Below are 21,107 nucleotides of genomic sequence, written 5' to 3'. Positions count from 1 at the left end.
GCAGCTGAGGGGCTGCAGCTCGTTCCTCACACACTTTTATCCCACAGCAAAGGCAAACAATAAGATTTGCTGAAACACCTCAGTGCAGACCAGGCTGGGATGAATTGCACCATTCCAGCAGCAGAGGTGAGCTTGTTCCCAAATCCCTGCTGACCCAGGGAATTGGATTTTGTGTTGGAGCCCTGGCTCCCTGTGAGCCAGCCTGCATGGTCTGTGAGTGTGGGACTTCCCTGTCACATCTGTCCCACATCTGGGGGCATCACACACACACAGGGGTGGCAAAGGCTCCCACTATTGCATCTCACAAAGAAAACAAGTTTGGACTCAGCCACGTGGACTCAGACTGCCAAGGAACTGCAGTTTCCTGAGTAAAAACACTCGTGCAAGCAGTGCAAGCAAGAACTGAGTCTGACTTCACCGCTCACCAGGAGAGAAATAAAGAGGAGAAAAGGAAAGTAAAATTTCTTCCTATCTCACAAGGGAAAAGGGAAAAGAAGTGGATGATGTGCTACTGCCAGGATTAATGAGCTCTAGCTCATGGCATGAGGGGCAGGAGAGAAAAACCCAGAGTTAGAAGACACAGAGCGAGCTGTGGCTCCACAGGGAGTGGAGCTGCCCCATGGGAGCAAGGCCCACTGAGAAAACTGCCCAGCACAGCCAGCTCTCCAGGAGAGAATAAATAACTAAAAAAATTAAAAATAGTCACTTGCAATCCACTTCCAAGAAGTGGATTGAAAGAAGTCCCTTTAAAACTCAGTTAAAGAAGTCCCTTTAAAATTCAGTTAAATCAAGTGCATCTCCTCCTTGGCTCATAAGTTCTGGGAAATGAAAACAGTGTTGTAATGTAAAATGGACTGTGTTTACATCTACATAACAGTGGTGTTTTACATACAAAACATCAAGAAAAACACAAGAAGTGAGAAAAACATATTGTCCACACTCTACCAATAGCAGGTGGCCACCTGACATTTCTGGAAATACCTCTAATTGCACCTAATGCATTAAAAAGGCCTCGAGCTTGTTGTGTTTGTGGCTGGGCCTCCCCTATAGAGGCATAAACCTCCCCAGTTTGCAGCCATTCCGCAGAAAAGAGCCACAGCACAGCTAAACTGGCTTGTGCTCATTCCTGCCGACCTCACAGGGAGAATAAATACATTGAACATCAAGAGGAGTCCAGGTATTACTCCAAGCAGGCTCTATATAATTACTAAAAATAGATGCTATGGAAAATCCCTGTGCTAGAAGGCCCTGCAGCTTTGGGCCACATTCCAGAGGCTGTCACAGCTGACAATGTGCACGTTTGTTCAGCAGCACAGGCCACACTGAGCTGATTGGGGACATTGTAATGTATGTTTTACTAATGAATTTACTGCTGGCCCTGCCAAATCAGCGAGTTTATTTGGGCACATTCCTGCAGATTGCACATCCACTTGGAGCAGAAAGGGAATTCTTCACTTCTGCGGCGCTGTGGAATAAAGGGGATGTGTTCTCCCCGTCAAGGAGCACATTTGGCACGCTGAACAAGGCTCTTGAAGGCTTTGAGGAGGGCCCACCACAGCATGATCAGAGTCTCTTGCATTTAGGAATGGACTCCTTGGGGGAGAAATTTTATACAACAGAATTTTTTCTGTTGTATATCCTAGATAATCTCTGGGGGGAATAATAGAAAAAAATCTTTTTTGCTCACAAGAAAATGTGTTTGGAGCCCAGTGTTGTGTTGTGTCCATTAAGGAGGCAGGAAAGAGGGTTCTTCTCATGCTCCTGCCCATCACTGCTCTCCTTTTCCAGCTGTGGATAAAAGGTGATTGTGTCACTGAGGCTGCATTGGGAGCTCTGTACTGGGGCTCTCCCACCTTCATCCCTTTCCAAACACCTCTCCATCTCCTCTGATGGCTGCAGCCTGGCATTGAACAAACCAGGGATGCTCCCATTGCTCCTCTCATCTGTGCTACAGACAGGAAAATCCAGAAGTATCTGTGTGAGCAGGGATGAGCAAAGCAGGGATCTGCATTTCCAGCGCTGCTGCATTCCCTCTCAGGGCTCCCAGAGCCCAGCCAAGAGGGAAAACACAAATATGATCAGGCTGGGAGAGGAGTCAGCACTTCCAAGTGAAAACTTGTCCTGTAGGCACAGTGCAAGCAGGGGAGAAAATCTCATTTCATACAATTTGTCACTCTCCTTTGATTAAGTCTTAAGTTTTCCACATTTTCCACCCTCTGTGCTTCTCCATCCCCGTCTCCCCTTCCACAATCCCCAGATTGTGCTTTTAAACAACAATACCCCATCTGAAAGGCTATTATGCAGATCCATGAATACATAATTCAAAAATCCAGCTACCACAACAGCCTCCCTTAACTTTTTTAACCCCATTGTGGGCCGGGTGGCGACGCTCAGCTGCGGCAGCCCGACGGGGAAACGCGACACACGCAGGTTTTCCCACAGCCTTTCACCCCTTCCCCAGGCTAATCCCATTGAGAGCACAATCCAGCCCCAGCACAATGCAGGGATCCCCACTGAGGGCTGGGGACTGGCCACAGCTCAGCCAGCCCGTGCCAGGGGGATGCCCTGCCATGGTTTGGGGTTTTTGGGGGCAGGAAGAGCCCCTGAGCTGGGATCCAAGTCTGGCTGAGGATGGCGGAATTGCTGCATGAGTTTGGATGGGAGAAAGGTTCATTTGTGACTGCAGAAATGTCTGCTGTGAAATGAAACACCAGAAAAAAACCCTACTGAGTAAATGTCCCAGTGCTCACAGTGGGTTGTTTCTGCCTGATATTTCCCAATAAATGTCCCAGTGCTCACAGGGGTTTGTTTCTGCCCGTTGTCTTCCTCCTGCCTTTTTAGAGAACTCTGAACAACTAGACTTTACAATCAGCATCCACACCTCCAAACCAAAAGCATTTCCCTGTACCAGGGGGATGCCCTGCCATGGTTTGGGGTTTTTGGGGACAGGAAGAGCCCCTGAGCTGGGATCCAAGTCTGGCTGAGGATGGTGGAGTTGCTGCATGAGTTTGGATGGGAGAAAGGTTCATTTGTGACTGCAGAAATGTCTGCTGTGAAATGAAACACCAGAAAAAAACCCTAGTGAGTAAATGTCCCAGTGCTCACAGGGGTTTGTTTCTGCCTGTTGTCTTCCTTCTGTCTTTTTAGAGAACACTGAAAAGCAAGGGTTTATAATCAGCCCACTCACACCTCCAAACCAGAAGCAGTTCCCCATGCCAGGGGGATGCCCTGCTGTGGTTTGGGGTTTGGGGTTTGAGGGAGCAGGAAGAGCCCCTGAGCTGGGATCCAAGTCTGGCTGAGGATGGTGGAGTTGCTGCATGGGTTTGGATGGGAGAAAGGTTCATTTGTGACTGCAGAAATGTCTGCTCTGAAATGAAAGACCAGAAAAACCTTACTGAGTAAATGTCCCAGTGCTCACAGTGGTTTGTTTCTTCCCATTGTCTTCCTTCTGTCTTTTTAAAGAACTCTGAAAAGCAAGGCTTTATAATCAGCATCCACATACCTCCAAACCAGAAGCAGTTCTTGCAGGGTAGATGAGTGTATTTTGTATTTTAGCTGAGTGTATTTTATATTTTGTCACCCAGGTAGACTGACCCAGGGTGCCAATTGGAATCTGGCTCTGCACAAATCTGCCCCCCTGTGAACTCACCCAACAGCCCTAACACATCCTCAGTGTCTGTGGAACAGCCCCTCTCATTTAGCCCCTAAATGACAATTTCTGATGAATGCCAGCCCAGTTTAGTGTGCTCAGTACTTTGCAGGGGTTTCCCAGGCAGCTCCATTCTCTGGAGAGCAAACAGTCACCCTCAAGGTAATTTTGGCATTTAAATTAAACCACACAGTAGCTGTGAGCCTTTTTTTGCCCATTTCCAGACAACCGCAGTCAAAGCCAGCACAGCCACTCTGTGCCCTGTAAAGATCCCACACAAGAGAATGGGATAACCAACTCTTCAGCCAGTGGATTAACAGATTGTGAAAAGCCCGTCTCTAAAATTCACCACAAGCATTTCTAATGATCCATGGACTGATTTTTATTAAGTTTCCCACAAAGGTGAATTAGTGTCTTTCGCTATGGCAACAGCAATAAAAGGATGTAGAATGAATCCCAAAAGTCCTGGCTGCTGGGGAAATTGGTTGACATTCTGCAAAGCTATTCAAGCAGGAAAGGGTTTCAGTGCCTGCTCTTCCTCCAGGTTGGTGGCTCCCATCACGTGCCAGCCCTGGGATGCGACAGGAAGAGTCCATCTTGGAATCTCAGTCACAGAACTGCAGAATAATTGAGGTGGGAAAGGAGGACTTTCAGAGGTCCAGCTCCCTGTAATCCAAACATTCCCACTCAACTGTGTTTTCAATTCATAAAAATTCTGTTGCAATTTCTCCTCAAGCTTCACCTGATCTGTCATTTTCTTGGTAGAGCAAAAAAAGCTTGGGCTTTACCCCACCCTGCAGCACCCACAGTGGTCCTTTGCACTTACAATCTCTTCATGGAATCACGGAATCACTAAGGCTGGAAAAGCTCTCTGAGATCGTCAAGCCCACCCATCAACCCAGCACTGCCAAGGCCACCACTGTCCCATGTCCCCAGGTGCCACATCCACATGGATTTTAAATCCCTCCAGAGATGGGGACTCCACCACCACCCTGGGCAGCTGTGCCAGGGCTGAACAAACCTTTCTGTGAAGAGCTTTTTCCTAATATCCAATACAAACCTCCCCAGAACAGCCTGAGGCCTCAGTTCCCTCAGTTCCCTCTGCTCCTGTCCCTGTTCCCTGGGATAAGATCCCAAATCCCCACGGGTGCCCTCCTGGCAGGAGCTGTGCAGAGCCACAAGGGCCCCCTGAGCCTCCTTTGCTCCAGGTGAGCCCCTGCCCAGCTCCTCAGGGATTCTGCAGCCCCTGCCCAGCTCCTCAGGGATTCTGCAGCCCCTTCCCAGCTCCTCAGGGATTCTGCAGCCCCTGCCCAGCTCCTCAGGGATTCTGCAGCCCCTTCCCAGCTCCTCAGGGACTCTCCAGCCCCTTCCCAGCTCCTCAGGGATTCTGCAGGCCCTTCCCAGCTCCCTCAGGGATTCTGCAGCCCCTTCCCAGCTCCTCAGGGATTCTCCAGGCCCTTCCCAGCTCCCTCAGGGATTCCCCAAGCCCTTCCCAGCTCCATTCCCTTCCCTGGACGCCCTCCAACCCTTCCATATCTTTGCCTGAGGATGTCAGAGTTCCTGCTGGGGCTGATTGAAAAATCATCCCCTGTTTCAGGAGGAGGAATGGTGCATCCGAGGGATGAAGTGGCTCAGCACATTCCTGGTGTCAGGCTTGGCCTGAACACAACAAAATGGAGAATCACAGCAGCTCTGGGGAGCCCTCACTGGCAAAGGGGAATCCAAGCTGCTCCACCAGAGCAAGCACCAGCAGCAAGGAGGGACCAAAGCAGGGAGAAGGAACTGCAAGGAGTGCTTGAGGTCACAGCCTGAGAGCCCTAATCAATAAAAATAAATGGTAATCCTCCCCCAAGGAAATGTTCTGTACCTTTCAATCTTGTTTTGTCTGGAGTTGATCTAAGCAGAGGGGAAAGGCATTGACTCCTGTTATTTTATTTACTGAAATGCTCTGTGCACTGACTGTCTTAGCCCATCTTACCTTCCTTGAAATTCCTCCAGTTTGATAAATGACTTGTGAAGTGGGCCGGCATCACTTCTTCCTTCTGCAGCACTATCAACAGAATTTGCTCTCAAAGCACAGATCCCCCCAACAGGGAGAAGAAAACCTTCCAGGATAGCAGCTGCACACTGCATATGCGCCGTGTTTATGGAAAGAGTAAACATGGAAAACAGACGCATTTGGTTTTAATTCACTTTGACTGACCCAAGGAGTCCTCCCCAGAGATAATACTCAGGTCAGCACATAAATTTTCAAGTAAGTGTGCATGATTTTCACTGCATGTTCAAAAAGCCAGGAAGATGTGTGGGGAAGGATTTCTGAGTACACACACTGACACAAAACTGGTTTTATTTGTGGGCTAATTCACTGTCAGGACCCAGGACACCCCTCTGGCTGTCCTGAGCAGCCAAGATCCCTGACAGGGGTCTCAGAGACCCTGGCACAGAGCTCAGAATTGCCTGTGTTTTTGATTATGACCTGTGGAGCAAGTTACCAACCTTAGATGAAGATCTGCAAGCCACGACAAGTTAAGTAGAATGATAGTGAATTTATCACAAGGTGAAAAAGTAGATTTTTGGGGTTTTTAGAATGGGGGTTCAGGAGACAAGATGGAGGAATCTGGGCACGTCCAGCCTTCCTCTTTCTTCTTCTTGGCCTCCATCTTCTGCTGTGATGGTGGCATTTTTAGATTGGTTTGGAGTAGAAGCTAACTGTCTATCATAGGTATTGGAAAGTAATTGTAAATATTGTACAGGTAGTTTTTAGTATAAAGACATAACACCATCCTGGGGCAGGCAGAGTGTCTCTGTCTGAGCAGAGCAGACCTTGGCTGGACAGGAGAAATAATTTTATAGATAAGGTACAATAATCAACCTTGAGACCGAGAAATGAAGAGTTCTGACTCTTTCTTCAAGCATTGGGCAGGGAAAAGAGACTTTCCAACACATCTTGGGGTCACTGTGAGCAGCAGAGACCCCAGCAATTCACCAGCCATGGCAGCAGCTCTGGCCATGGCACAGCCCAGCCCATGTGGAACCTGCTCCTGCAGGCAGAAGCACCTCGTGCCACCAGAGGCAAGAGCCAGGGGCTCAGACACAACACCTGGAATAATCTCCTGCCCTGCACAGAGCCCCAGTGCAGCCAAGAGATGAAATCAGAGGCTCAGGTATCATTCAACGCCACTATCGCAACCTGAGCCGCGATTGCAGCTTCTGGGAAAGTGCTCCCACTTCTCCCACCCAGCCAACTTCCAGGCACTTGGAGGCACTCTGTCACAGAAGAGCAAATTTTATATTAGCTCTATTTTATATTAGTCCTTTGTAGAAACAAAAATCTGGAAGCAGGTGCCAGAACACGGTCCTTTTAATTATAACCAAATTGTTGAGATGTTTTACGTCCTCTGCTGCAAGGCTGGACCTCACCGTGGTGTCCTGGCTCTCCTGGAGTCCACCTCATCAAAACATTCCTTGTGGGCTTTGCCTTAAGGATCTGTTTATGTGTTCTGCTGAGCCCAAGCCCTGCAAGGCAACTGCTCCTTTTCTTGATGATGGTGGCAGTTTCAGTGCTTTTCAAAAAGACACTTTAGTGGCCCCCAGTTCAAATCTCCTACACTGCTTTGAAATTTGAAAATCCCAAATTCACTTCTAACAGAGATGTAGCTGGAAGCACAGGAGGACAGCCCTCATGGCCACCAATTTATCTTAATTCTCCAAATTCAAGCCAACTGCTCTCAGGATTATTCCACTGAGGAGGTGATATTGATGAAACTCAGCCAAATATGAGGGCAAAAACCTTTTTTCAATTAGACATTTTTTTTTAACATCTCCAAAACAGAGTTCCACCGTGCGACAGCATCTTGAATTAATTGAGCCATGGGCAATCCTGGTTCTTTTTTGTGTACTATGAAATGTAGGAAACACAGATGCTGCCTGTTTAAACTGTCAAACAAGTTTCCTGATGGTAGCTCTCGTGTCTGCTGCAGACTTGTTCCTTTAAGAAATGTTGTGGATGCAAAGTCAGAACATGTGCGCAAAATATTCCAAGCTACAAACATCAGAATCATCAGAAACTTGGTGAAGGTTTGGACCAACTCTAGCAGCTTCAGATTTTACCATTTTCTGTTTCAAACACAGCCACTCTTAACTGTGAAAAACCTCCTCACCCAAAACTTGCACAGAACTGCAGGCAGCTAAGGAAATAGTTGGCACATAAAAAGCTCTCCATTTTCCTTAGTTCAATTCAACAAAAACAATACTGCAGGTAATTTATGGCCCTCCTTACCTCTACAATCCCTGAAAAACAGGAGGATTAACTCGGTGAGAGCATTGTGAAATCTCAGGTAATGTATCTAACGGCCAGATACCATCTCTCCACACACATTTCCATAGGTGGAGTTGCTGAGCAGCGTGCCAAGCATGGATCCTGACACACCAAAGGGAGCAGGGCAGGTGTGCAGCAGGAAAAGGGACAAAGCCACGGGTGAAAACCCTCAGAAAAGGGTGAAATCATGAGAGATGTGGTTATTTTACCAAGCCTGTGATGTCAGAGGTAACACGATTATGACAAACTTATATTGAGCTTATAAATTCAGGCTCCACTCTATTTCAACATTTTTTTGGAGGACAAGTGTTTACAGCTTGGCTATAGGACGTGGCTGTGTCTCAATCCAGAGGGTTTTTATTTCCAGTAAAAACAAGATGTATAGACAATTATTAGCTGTATTTTTAGTACCACCAGAAGGTTCAGGAGATTGTAAACCTGATTTTACTTACTATAAAATACAATAATGAACATTGGTACAGAGAGGTTTGGGAGGAATCCCAGATGTTGGCTGGAAGAGGAACTGGGGAACCGCTTTCTTCTTATGTCAAACTTCTTATTAAATATCCAACTATTAATGTCAGAACTGAACTTTTTATTAAATACTCAGCTATTTCTACACATCACCAGTGACTGCAGGGCTTCCAACGAGGATGAACTGCTGGCTTTTAAAGCCACAATGTCACTTCTGCTTGATGCAGAGTAATAAAAAATGAACATGCTCAGTGGAGCCCATTCATGAGGAGCCTGGTGAAGGCCAGATCTGGGTGAATTTGGCTTCCCTGACCTCACTTTTGGGAAAAGTGGTGTCACTTCTAAAGGCCACAACAAATACAGAAGGGGAGGAAACCACTCCCACTCAGCAGCCTGGATTTTAATCTCTTACCTGGCACAGGGTGGCACTCAGGGAGAGGGGCTCAGTGATGTTGGAAAGTTCAAAACACTTTGAAGAAGCAGCAAATTACAAACCAAGGCGCCCATGGGGAGAGCCATGGCATTGAGAAGCTGCAGCTCCGAGGCATTTTTGGATCGATGTACAGAGTGCTGCTGGTGGGGCTCAAGGAAGCAATCCCAGCCCTCCTGCTGCTTGCCTGTGCTTTGTCCCACAATCAATAGATTGTCCCTGTAAATGTCACCGTGCTCCTGCCCTGCCAGGTCACTCTGCAAGGCGAGGAACAGCACTCAGCACCGGGCTGAGCGTGCTCCTGAGCTCCTGGCACTGATCAGGGTCTGCGTGCTAAGGGCTCTGAAGGACTGGGAGATGTGCACAGGAAAAACTGAGGGCACAACAGCAAAGAGGAAACACAGAGGGAGTGTGGATGGAGAAGCAGCTGCTTAAAAGCATCACAATCTTCAGGCACTCAAAATGCATTCCTCTCTGCATCTGGGAGGTGTGTTTTGACAACTTCACTCCTTTGGACTGGGGATTTTTAGGAGTTCTGTCTTTTCAAGAATGTCCCTCTCTAATTTTAGCAAATCTGACTTTCTAATTGTTCTATTGTTCTATTTTTTCTATTTAATTGTTCTATTTAATTGTTCTGCTTTTCCTCCACAGTGTAAACACTAACTATTTTTATTTTACAATACAAGGCAATCAAAGAAAAATATAGATTTAATGTACTAAAATCTGACCAAAAGAAGATGCAGAAGCCCCAATACTGCACTGGATTCCTGGAATATCTCCATCCCATTAAACTGGATGAATACAGGATGAAAATTCCTGGACACAGGAGGTTTGAGGGGATCACCTGGGCTGATTTGAGGTGAGGGGTGTCAGGAATGACCCAAGGCCAGGCTGGATGGGGCTTTGAGCAGCCTGGTCCTGCCCAGGAAAAGCAGTTTTACATTCCCTTTACCAGCTCAGGAAGGAGAATGCTCAGCACATCTGGGATTTTATGGACTGCAAAAATGTCAGGGATGAGGACAATCTCAATTTGAGGACACACAGAGCAGCTGCTGCAGCCAGGCCTCCTCCAGGTTTCTGGGTGCTACAATATTGTATTTGTACGAAAAATAATAATTAATTTAAAATTGGGAGCCTTGCTTTTTCAGCTGATGTGTCTTTGCTTTCACCTTGAGCAACAGGGACAAATATAGTCACAAAACAAATGGGTCGCAGTGCCCTTGGCAATGAGGTGTTGCAGCCTCTGAGCTCTGATTTCACTATTAGAAACCTTATTTTGACATCATTGAACTCCCTGCAGAGGTGAGAAGGAAATCCTGCTATCAAAATAAGGTTAAGAATGAAAGAGGAATATGGATGGAGCACAAAAATAATGCACATTAGACACTGTGAATGCTCCAGCTGCACATGGTTTGGGTGGAACATGGAAATAAACAGCACCAAAAGCATTTGGGGACAGGTAAATCTGCAACTGACCCCTCTGCAATTGTCCTATAGATCTTGCTTTCAGTAATTTACTGGTACTAGAACATATCTAACAAATTCAGCATTAAAAATAGAGATTGTCTTGAAACAGCTTTTAATCCCAATTTTTAATATTTTTATACTTCATTTAACTAAAACACCACTGAACTTCATCAACCCCACCTGACAATTTTTATTTTTTTCCTGATAGACCCCAATTAAAAGCAGTGTAAAAAACTGAACTCAGAGTGAGATGTTAATAGGAGAGACTCAGACAATTTGGATACTCAGACAAGAAGTAAGTTTAATGCTGCAATGACCTGCACAGGCTGGAAATGCCATCTGGTGGTTGCAGGTTCAGAGCAGCTAAGGAGAGAAAAATTCTGTTTGCTGGGACAGTGAAGGTTGGATCCCCACCATATTTTACTGAAGTGTGGTAAATAAACAGCAAAGAGGGATCTGTGTTAAACAGAAAAATCAGTCAGAATAGTGATTATAATTTTGAACAATTTTAACATTTATTTGCCAATGTAAAACACTGAAGTAATTATTGCTTCGATTACAGGAGCAGCTGGCACTAGGGCTAAAAAGTGGATCAGTGGGACAATATTTAAGAAAGGTCAATAAATTATCTTGAAACCACCAATTTTGGAAAGGTAATTGGGATTTGTTAGCTTAGAGAAAACACAGCAGGGTGAGCTGGCACCATCCCCAGGAAGGTTTGGTGCTGCTGCAAAGAGGAACCTCAGGGGTGGCTCTGCAAGGACAGCACCAACCAAAGCAGGGGCACTGCAACCTAGGGATGAAAATTAGATAGAGGATGTTAAAACCTGCAATATTTCAGTGTTTGCTGTACAGAATCAGTCCCAGGAGCTGTGTGAGAGATGAATGCTCACAGTGAGGGATCCTCTCGGGGTGGTGGATGGGTCCTTGCTCTGCTCCAGCCTGGAACACACAGGGGAGAAGCAACAAACACTTCCTGAAAGTCCCATCCAGCCCCATTCCCTGCTCCTGTGCAGACATGGAGTGAGAACTCCAACAAAATTCATGTGATTTCATCCCTTAACTTGCTGCCACAAATGCATTGCATTTATTAATTTATTTTCCCCTTCCACAATGCCCCATTGATTCTTCCTGGACAATGACAATCAGATGTCACAGACAAAGGGAAATGAATGAAATCTGACACATTTATTTAAGCCTGCAGCGGACTAAATTATAAATAAATCCTGCTTTTTCTGCAGCACAAAGGTTGCAGACTGACTGTCCCTGTGGACCCTGCTCTCTTCTCACTGCTTAACAGACTTTCCAACACTTTCTTTTGTCCTGATAGCAATCTCTCAGCAGGGCTTTTGGCAGACACATGTATTATGTGTCAAAACTGAAGTGGAAATAACTGATGGGAAGTACAAAAATCTGATGGGAATAGTTCTAATAAGGAAATGAATAAACATCAAAACAGTAAAACATAACCAGAAAGAATCCAGCCAGAAAGCTTCTGAGCTGCTACTTGTCTGAGATCAGCAGCAAGGGCATTTTCAGAGTTCAGATTGTTCTGTATTAGTACAGAGAGCATTAATATATGCTGAACTCAGGCTTACATGTTAATTTAATTAATTTCCATTCTTATTTTAATGCTGTTAGAAAACAAAGCTCTCACTTTGAGATGAGCTTTAACTGTACTACAAAATGTATATAGTAGATTAATTTCTAGAACACTTTTAGAAATCCACTGACCACAATTAGCTACATTTAGGATGAGTTACAATTGTACATCTGCTTCTACCATCCATCACTGTGACTAACTTAAAAAAACAGAAATAATTTGGAAAATGCAAAACTAATTCAGCATTTTACACTCAGTGTGACTGAAGGTGCAGCTCTATAAATACATTGGTAGAAGATGTGGCTACAAAATGCTTTGGGAAATGTTGTTGATTCCCTGAAAAGTGAAGATTTCTGCCCTGAAAATTGCCTCCACCCTTCCAAATGCAGAGAGACATTGAGGCTTGGGTGGAGAGTTTGATCTGGACTGCACAAAATCATGTCTGGAGGATTATCAGGGACAACCAGGATGAGAAGGAACTCAGAAACATTGGCTGATCAGGCTGGAGCTTCAGAGTGATCACCTGGCAAAGAAATCCACAGAATCTGAAAAAGACTGATGGATGTGGAGCCCACAGGAGCGATGGAACAGAAAAAGTGCCACCAACATTTCAAGCCAGGCTGCTGCTGGGCTGTGAGAAAAGAAAAGTCTCCTTCAGGAATCCAGAATTAGCTGGAATTCTGCCTCATTCAGTCACAAATGATGCAATGTTTGTTATATTAATGTTTTGTTATATTAATATAATATAACAAGGTTTTGTTATATTAATGTTAATGTTTAGTTATCTTTATGCACACAACCCAAATTTCTGTGTTGCTGGTTTGACTCCATAATTCAGGGACAGGTTTTTGTTCAACCAAGCTGAACTCAAATAAATAGCTGGTCCTCTCTAGTCTCCATTTGTGAAAAGTCTATTTTATTTTATTTTCTTCTGCTCAGAAAAGAAGCATCAATTATATTTCATGCAATCTCTTCATTAATCTGGCTGGCTGGAACTGAAACTTCATTCCAAAACAGGTCATGTGTTTTGGACATGATTTTAAACTTGCAAGTTCTCTCTTCTAAAGCTGCTACCCTTTGATGGATTCTTTGATTTTGCTGTTCACTGGACACTTGGTCAATCTCCAGGATAATGAAATTCCTACAAACTAATGCAGAAATCACATTCAGAGCTATTAGTTCTTATAATAATTCACAGAGACTGGAAATAACTTTATTTTCTACACTTGCAAGTCAAACAGGCCTGCTAAAAAGCAATTACAAATTCAACATGCAGGTTTTGAATTTACTGACACGTGTTGATGCTGGACATGTGTAAGCTTCCCATTTCTTTCCAACTAAAACAAAAAATGGCATTTTTTAGCACTGGTCACAACTCTGCATTTTGTTACCACCATTTTATGCTCATTTATCAACAGATGACAGAACAAGGCAACCTTACATTGGAGATGGACTCTCAAAAACCAGCTACACACACACAAAAACCTTTTATAAAATATTCTGTGCTAAGTTAAATATCTCTAAATTCAGTAATTGGCAATTACAATATATTAAATAATATTGTAATAGTGGTGAATTTTCAGCTCCACTGAAGTCACAGGCAAAATTTACAGAACTTCATCCTCAGCCTCTGTCTCCCTTCCAAAAACAGGGATAGAGGCATCAGTACTCAAAAACACTGCCCCGGTTTCCTTCTAAAATAACACTAAAGTGAGTCAGATCTCAGCAAACCACAGGAGATGAACTCAGTTTGGAGTTCATCTCGGTGCTGCCTGGTTTTGCTTTTTAATACAAACCCATATTTGAGTTGAGCAGGAGCCCAGTGTGCCGTGGTGCTGCAGTCCCGGGGGTCACAAAGCCAAAGCACCATTTCAGACTCACAGGAAATGCTCATTTACCCCCAGGGCCCACACCAAGCACAACCTCAAGCTGTGCTCAGGTTTTGGGTTGATGCTTCTCTCCCTTTCCTCTGACTGCAGCCCTTAAAAGCTCCCCAAGAGAAACAGCATCAGATAGAAGTCTAGTCCAAGGCATATCAGTGACAAATATGGGCACACAGAGATGGAACCCTCAGTGGGGACACTAAGTCTGCTCCCTTGAAACTGAACAGAAATTTTAACTTCTCCAGGAGCTCATCATTAAATGGCTTTGATAACCTTTAAGATTTTGCAATTCGTAGTGAAACTCCTCAGTGCCTGTTAACTGGTTTTGTATCACATAAAAAGGTTTTCTGGTTTATTTTGGTTGCAAGCCATATGGGCATCACCACTTTCCAGCACACTGTGTAGGCAGAAAATGTGACACTGTTTAACAGAGTGGTAAAAGCATTTTCTCCACAGAAAGGAATTCTTCATAATGATCTTCGTGAGGATTACTCAGTGCTTCTCCCCATGGCAGGAGGCTGAGGTAAGGCATGGACAAACCAGAAGCAACAGTGCAAAGAAACCTCTCAGTACCAGGCCACAGATAAACACACACCAGATATGATGCTGACGTGAATGGCCATTCTGGGAGCAGATCAATACTGCACAGCCCAATTAATAAAACATAAAATGACTTTTTAAAGTTGCCATTGAAGCTGGACTATCAATAATATTGCAATATACACTAATTTCATATCAAACAGATATGAAAAATAAAGTTAAACCTGCATTGCACTTGATTTCCCAGTTCTTACATCTGCTCCACATAAAAATTAATGATTAATAATAGTGGCCAAGTGTTTAAAATTAAATCAATGAATCCACGAATGACAGGAGATGCTGCATTTGTTTCCTTTCTGGGGGAAAACCACCCACACATCCTTGAATAAGAATCTTTGTTCAAAGGCTAACAGGAAACTCCAAGTGGATTCAAGGTAAATACCAGCCCCTGTTATCCAAGAAGATAAGAAGCACAAATGCATTGGTAATGTTACAATGTTGTAATACATTACTGAATTATACAACAGTGTTATTTCCCCAAATTCCTCCAACTTATATGACTTAATGGGGACACAGACAACGCTCATATATGAGATAATAAAGTGCTTTCATAAAGGATCACAACTTCCTGTGTTTCCAACAGAAGTATTTACTAAAATGTTATTAAAAGTGTTAATCCATGAGCTGCTGCACCAGAAACAAAACAGTCAGTAAAAAAGCTGGAATATGGTATTTAATTCCTGTACAATTCTACAGAAAAAAAAGCACCTGCAACAAAACCCAGCAGTGGTACCTTATGTCTTGCTGTTGTTAGCATAGTTCTGAAATGTGCACTGAGAGCTGCAGGATAAACCTCCTGAGCTCTATTTCACATTAGCCACGTGCATTGAAATACCCACTCCTGTTAGACAAAGGATAAGGCTTATACCAAAAACCACTGTGCCACTTGGCTGCATATCTTTGGTATATTTATAGTGCAACTGTTCTGCTTCTTCTCTGAAGGGAAAAGTTTTCCAAAGCACTGCATCCCCTGCCACTGAGAACCTACCACGAGCTCCTACACTCACTGGGACCTCTGACACTGACTTACTGCTTTAAACAAATGAAGAATGTGCAGTGAAAATAATTCCTTCCTGTTTTTTAAACATACTGCTGAAATAAAATGGTATCATGCTGGAAAGTAATAGCACATTTCAGTCCTCTTGCAAGATTTTAGGAGCATACAAATGTGAGCACAAATTTCACAGCAATTTTTAACAACAGATACCCAAGGTGCTATTTGAAAACATCTGTAACAATGATTCTTGATCTAGACTTAGTCAACCTTCATCTCTACAAAAAAACAAAAAAAAGACACCTGTTTTTCATTTTGCTTAGATACTTAGAATTATTCATAATGCATAGAAAGGCTAGAACTACTTAATTAAAATATACTGCAAGCGTGTTTTTCTAAACTTATATTGCTAAAGCCTTGCTGTAAGATTTACTGGAGCTGGCCTTTACACACAGCACCATGTATTGACACAAGCCTGGCTATATACCTGTGTTTCAGCCTGTCTGAGTGGGCACACCAGCACACGACTATGGTACACATCGCCCAGGGGCAGTGCAATGAAATGTGGAGCCACTGAAATGCCATCTCGTGGGGCTTCAACTCCTGAACAGCAGCATTCTCTCTGAGCAGGTCTGTCCCACCAGGCTGGCATATTGCTGGACACTGGCTTCATCACTGGGCCCCTTCCTCCTCTTCTTGTACACGCTGTAAGGCATCACGGTTCTCTTGTGCAGCACCCTCACCCTGCCCAGCTCCTTCAGGCGGCCTTCATCCACTGCAGAGGCAACCAGAACACACAGAAATGTTATTTACAGCACCTTAATTTATGCCCCCCTAACTTCAATATGCATAATGAGAGCTGCATGAAGGAAGAGAAGTCATCTGCAGATGGGAGCTGAGCTGAGCTGCAGAGAGTTCTTGGATCGTGGCTGGCACCAGACCCAGCCTGCAAAGGAACTGTGGCTGCAGGGTGTGGAGAGGCAAATCCTGCACCACACATTTCTCATGGTGATGGATGGCATTTCTGGAAACACCTCTACTGCTGTATTTAAAAATTCACATTCATTTAGTGCTCCTGGAGCCAGAAGTCAAATCTATCTGGGAAAAACTCAAACAGAACTGACCAGGGGAGACTTGTCATTACAGAACCCCCTGCAAAACCCACCACACCAGCTGGGACAAAGGCACTAAAACAAGCAGGAAACCTCAGGCTGCTTCCTTGGGTAAGCCTCAGGCAATAAACCACATTCCCAGGGGAAACTCCCTGCCCTCCAGCCCCAATCTGCTTTTCCCTCAGTTAGACTGGTTCTGATTTTCATTCTAGGGGTTACATGTCCTTACCTAAGTCTGATCCCTGAGCTTTGTGGATCAACAGGGTGAGCAGTGCAAGCACTCCCTGGGTGGGTACAACACAGTTCCTCTTCAAAGATACACACACCACAATTAAACCTTATTTCCTTCACATACAGACCCCTTGTGCCTTAATTTATGCAGAATCATACACAAAGAGTGTCACTGAACAAGTTAAAACTTCCTTATTTTTATGAATCCCATTGATGCTCCTACTGCTGAACAATAATATCACATAGCTGCTGTGTGCCAGAAAAATTTGCACTACAGTGCTAGAAAACTCTTTAAAGAAACTCAGAGAACATGCCACACATCTCAAGGCCACTGCAGGATAAATTAGTAAAATTATTACAAAATAATAGGAAAAGAAACCTTGGACTTTTCTGAACTTTAGGTTCAAAAAGTCACCAAGAGTCAACCTAGAATTAAAACATCAGTTTGAGAATCAGTTTAAGCATCTCCAGTAATAACAGAGATGCTTGCTGGAATGTCAGTGTTTTGGGACATCAGCTATGCAAAGGCTTCCTTTTGGACCTTCTTTCTGCTTTTATGTTTTCAAGGAGGCCATGAAATCTTTTCTGTGCAAGACACTGTGAAGAACCTGCCCCTGTTCATCCACAGAAATGGTCTGTAAACTTTTTTCCTGCTGATTGCCTGAATTTAGTATGTGAAACTTAATGAAGGCTGCTTTTCCAAGTTTGGAATGACTTCATTACTTTTATCTGTGTTTTGATTCCTGACATGAAAGCACAATGTGTTTCTTAGAGACTTAACTGGGAAAACATGGTTTGAAGGAAGAAAATCTGAGTAGCACTTGCTAAGATTGTGTTCCCCACTAATTATTGTTGGCAATTGCTTTAGATAAACACCAAGTCAAAAACACTTTATGGCTTTCTCTCCCTCTTTGAAATCCATCAGGTTTTTGATGTGTGGCCAACACCTCCCTGATATCCCAATGGGTTGGTTGATTTTACCACCAGCCCTTCTGCCTCTTCTGTTACATCCTCCTTGCTGAAAGTTCACCAAGGAAAAAATCTGCAAGTTCAGCTTCTGAAGGTGACACAAGTGTAAAGTTATTTTAATTTCTTCAATTGGAAAGTTTCTATTTACTGCAGCCCTAGACTGACTCCCAGTCTGTGCCCTGGGATGGATTTAGGCCAAGCTGAGCCCTCACAGCTCTGTGCCAAAATCACTTTAGAGCTGGTCCATACTCACTGATATTCACTGATTCCAAATTCTCCCAAAGCCTGATACTGTGGGTGAGTTCATCTCTGGCTTGCAGTGCTGCTGGCCCCACATTTGATTTCTTTGAGAGACCAAAGCTACTGTACCTTGGTTTCACTTCCTGGCTCAGCTGAACTCTGTTCTTGTTCAGCATTTGTGCCCTTCCTCCACTTTTACTCCTTGCAAAGAAAAATAACATTCCAAATTTCTACAATTTTTACCTGTTCTTCCCCTCAAAATCAAAGCTTTAATGACAAAAATAACCTTCTGTAAAAGTACTTAATGTATGTAACTTAAACTCCATCTGTAAAAGAAACCTTTTACTGAGATGTTAAGTAAAATAATCTCAAGTACACAGTTAAGCTTTTAGAGATGGCAAATAGGAACTTGTGTCACCATTATAACAAATCTGAAAGTCAAAACTCAGCCACCTTTCAGTTGCTGCTGGTCTGGAGGCAACATCACGAGAATTCAGGAAACTATTCCCTCTAAACACAATTTAAATATAAGTAGAATAAATTTAAAGTAATTTAATGGAAAATAAAAGCAGATTGGGCTCTGGCACACTTTAACAAAGAAATTATTCTCGTAATAAGAAAAATTAAGTATCTGCTCCTGCTGAGTGGCACATGGTAAAATCTGCTTTCTGTTCAAAACTATGCCAATTGAACTCAAGCAGGCCTTCCCTGTGTGGCTGATGCTGGGATACAGCAGCAATCACAATTCAAAATGAGACCAAATGCTTTATTATAAAAAGCTCCTTGCTGAAAATAAGAAAAAACCCCCATCCCTTTAAACTTTAGTGAAGAAATTTTATTTAGTGACTTACATTTCCCTGACTGATCAGATAGTGGAACAGTATATTAGAGCAATTATAGTAATTTCTGTAATTTCTGAATCCAGTACTATTACCACTAAAAAGTTTTTTAGAAGTGCTTATTTTTTCTCCTCACACTTTCTCATTTTTCATCTCCTGAGCTGTTGATTTATTACAATCTACAGAAGAGACACTGTCATTTGACAAAAAATACACAAGGTTTCATCCCTTAATTCAGTTACATCTATCAGCATAGTCTGGATGCTAGATACACAAAATACAGAGCAATCAATTATGTAGATTGAAAGTTCCTGTAATTTTAGGGAGCTGGGAAACTGCAGCTGCCAACTGAAAATAGAAATATTATCCTGTAAGTCTCAGAGTTAAAAATACAGGTGAATTCTTAGTGAATAAATTACCTGTCACTTCTTTCTTTTTCTCCTGCATACTCTTAAAGCAGCGAATTACTTATGCTGCAGTTGCCTATTGAAATTTGAATATAGGAGAGATTTCACTTCTAATTCAACCTTGCCTCTGTGACCCCATAAAGGCTGCAGAGAGGTGTTAAAATGTTCTGTTCCCAGCCCCAAACCGCTGCTAAATGGAATCCACACACGGAGGATTTCCTCTCTGAGAACACAAAGGGTATCAGGGACATTGCTAAATGCCAGCAGAGAACAAAGCAGGAGCAGGAGTGACCCAGAGCCTGCCATGCCATGGGGTGTCTGGGCAGGCTCTGGGCTCAGCTCCTGACCCAGCTCACTCATCCACCCTCACCTAAAGGTAAAATGGTCAAAATTTGCTTCCTATTCAAGAAGGGAATTTGCTTTCTATTCTAAAGGGCAGCCTCAGCCTGCACTCACCCAAAAAAGGCTCCCACACGCCAGGGATGAAGAGGAAAATGAGGAGCAGGAAGCCAAACAAACTCCTGGACAGTCCAGTCCTTATTTCTCTGCACAACCCAAATCAACTTCCCCTTAAAACTACAAGCCCCCTCCCAAGCCAAAACATCATTTTCAAATGCTGATAAGTATTCCTGCTGAAACACCAGCATGAAATAAGGAGGAATGATTTCACCTTTTTTATTCACAGCAATAGAAAGCTGGACAGCAGTGTGCTCTTTAAAGAAATCCAGAATTTCATGGTCTTTTCCTTACAGCTCAGGGGTGGATTAGCATTTTTCTAAACGTTATTTGGGGAAGCCCACATCCAAATATTTTTATTCTTCACATGCATTAAGCTTTATTATTACTCCCTAATAGAAGCTGAAGTGAAAACCAGCTCCATCTGCTCAGAAATCTGGGTAAGCACGTGCAAAGCTGGACAAGTGAGACTCGGAGAGCAGAGTGAGCTCTGCAGGAGCCTGAGAGCCAACACCACTCAAAGTTTCTGTAGAAAATATGACTAAAACAGCTTTCTGGTGGTGGCTGAGCTGGGCCAAGCTGGTTTTGATCAACAGTGATGTGGAAGGGCAGCCTGAGCTGCAGCATCCTGTGCTGCTCCTCCTTAGAGCCTTCCTCCCCTTGGACAGACTCCTCACAAAAATGACATTGTTTAATTTCTCTGGGGTATAATCTAGAGATGGAAGCAATCTAACTTTCCTTTAAAGTGATTTTTTTCCACTTACAGGAAAACAAGTGAAGAAATAATTAAAAGCAAAGTGACAAATGTATTGACTTTCCCATTTTCTAAATAGGAGAAAGGACAACTGCCAATTTCCAAGCAACCCACATTAGTCAGAGGAAAATATTTCCTATATCTTCTGTACAGAATGGACTCAGAATTAGCAAGAAGCCTAACTGAAGACTGGTAACACAAGAAATGTGGTACTCCTGCTAAACTCTGAAATTAATCTGTTTCTAAGTTTAATTTTCTTTAAATGCTCCTTCAACTCCCTAGAATCATGAAAGTATTTGGCCATCATCACTTTGTAATTCTGCATCCATATTACACAGAGAACCTGGATTTTTTCCCCCACCACAGCAGGATAAAATAGTGAAAGAAAGAAAGAAAGAAAGGAAAAGGCAAAGAACTAACTAATTCAAAAATTAAAATACTTAAATCTGTGTCATTAACTGAAACCTGTGATTCACTTTAAAAGTAGACAATGAAGAAAACTCACACTATAAATGAAATTTCCATTTTGCTTAAAAATGGAATCTCAAAAGAATTATTTTACCTCTAAGCATTAAATCCATAGAACAAAAAGTCTGAAGATAAACACTTGACAACTGCTGCATTTCCAGCCCATGGATGTGTTGGGGTTTTGATTTTGTTTCATGTTGCTTGCAGTTTTTA

General features: G+C 43.4%; 1 protein-coding gene across 4 annotated transcripts in view; it reads right to left on the bottom strand.

Annotated features, from left to right (window-relative positions):
* Nucleotides 1–12,853: 12,853 nt before the first annotated feature.
* Nucleotides 12,854–21,107, bottom strand: part of ATE1 (arginyltransferase 1) — a 68,056-nt gene continuing 59,802 nt past the window's right edge. For all 4 annotated transcript variants that reach the window (XM_064716142.1, XM_064716143.1, XM_064716140.1 and 1 more), the window contains exon 12: nt 12,854–16,193. In XM_064716142.1, coding sequence (XP_064572212.1) covers nt 16,015–16,193 — 179 coding nt within the window. In that variant the 3' untranslated portion in view covers nt 12,854–16,014. The remainder of the gene's footprint in view (nt 16,194–21,107) is intronic.

Source organism: Zonotrichia leucophrys, chromosome 6 (genome assembly GCF_028769735.1).
Source record: "Zonotrichia leucophrys gambelii isolate GWCS_2022_RI chromosome 6, RI_Zleu_2.0, whole genome shotgun sequence".
In the NCBI taxonomy this organism is placed as follows: domain Eukaryota; kingdom Metazoa; phylum Chordata; class Aves; order Passeriformes; family Passerellidae; genus Zonotrichia; species Zonotrichia leucophrys.
Note: the sequence above shows the minus strand (reverse complement) of the source record. Positions and strands in the feature narration are given on the sequence as shown.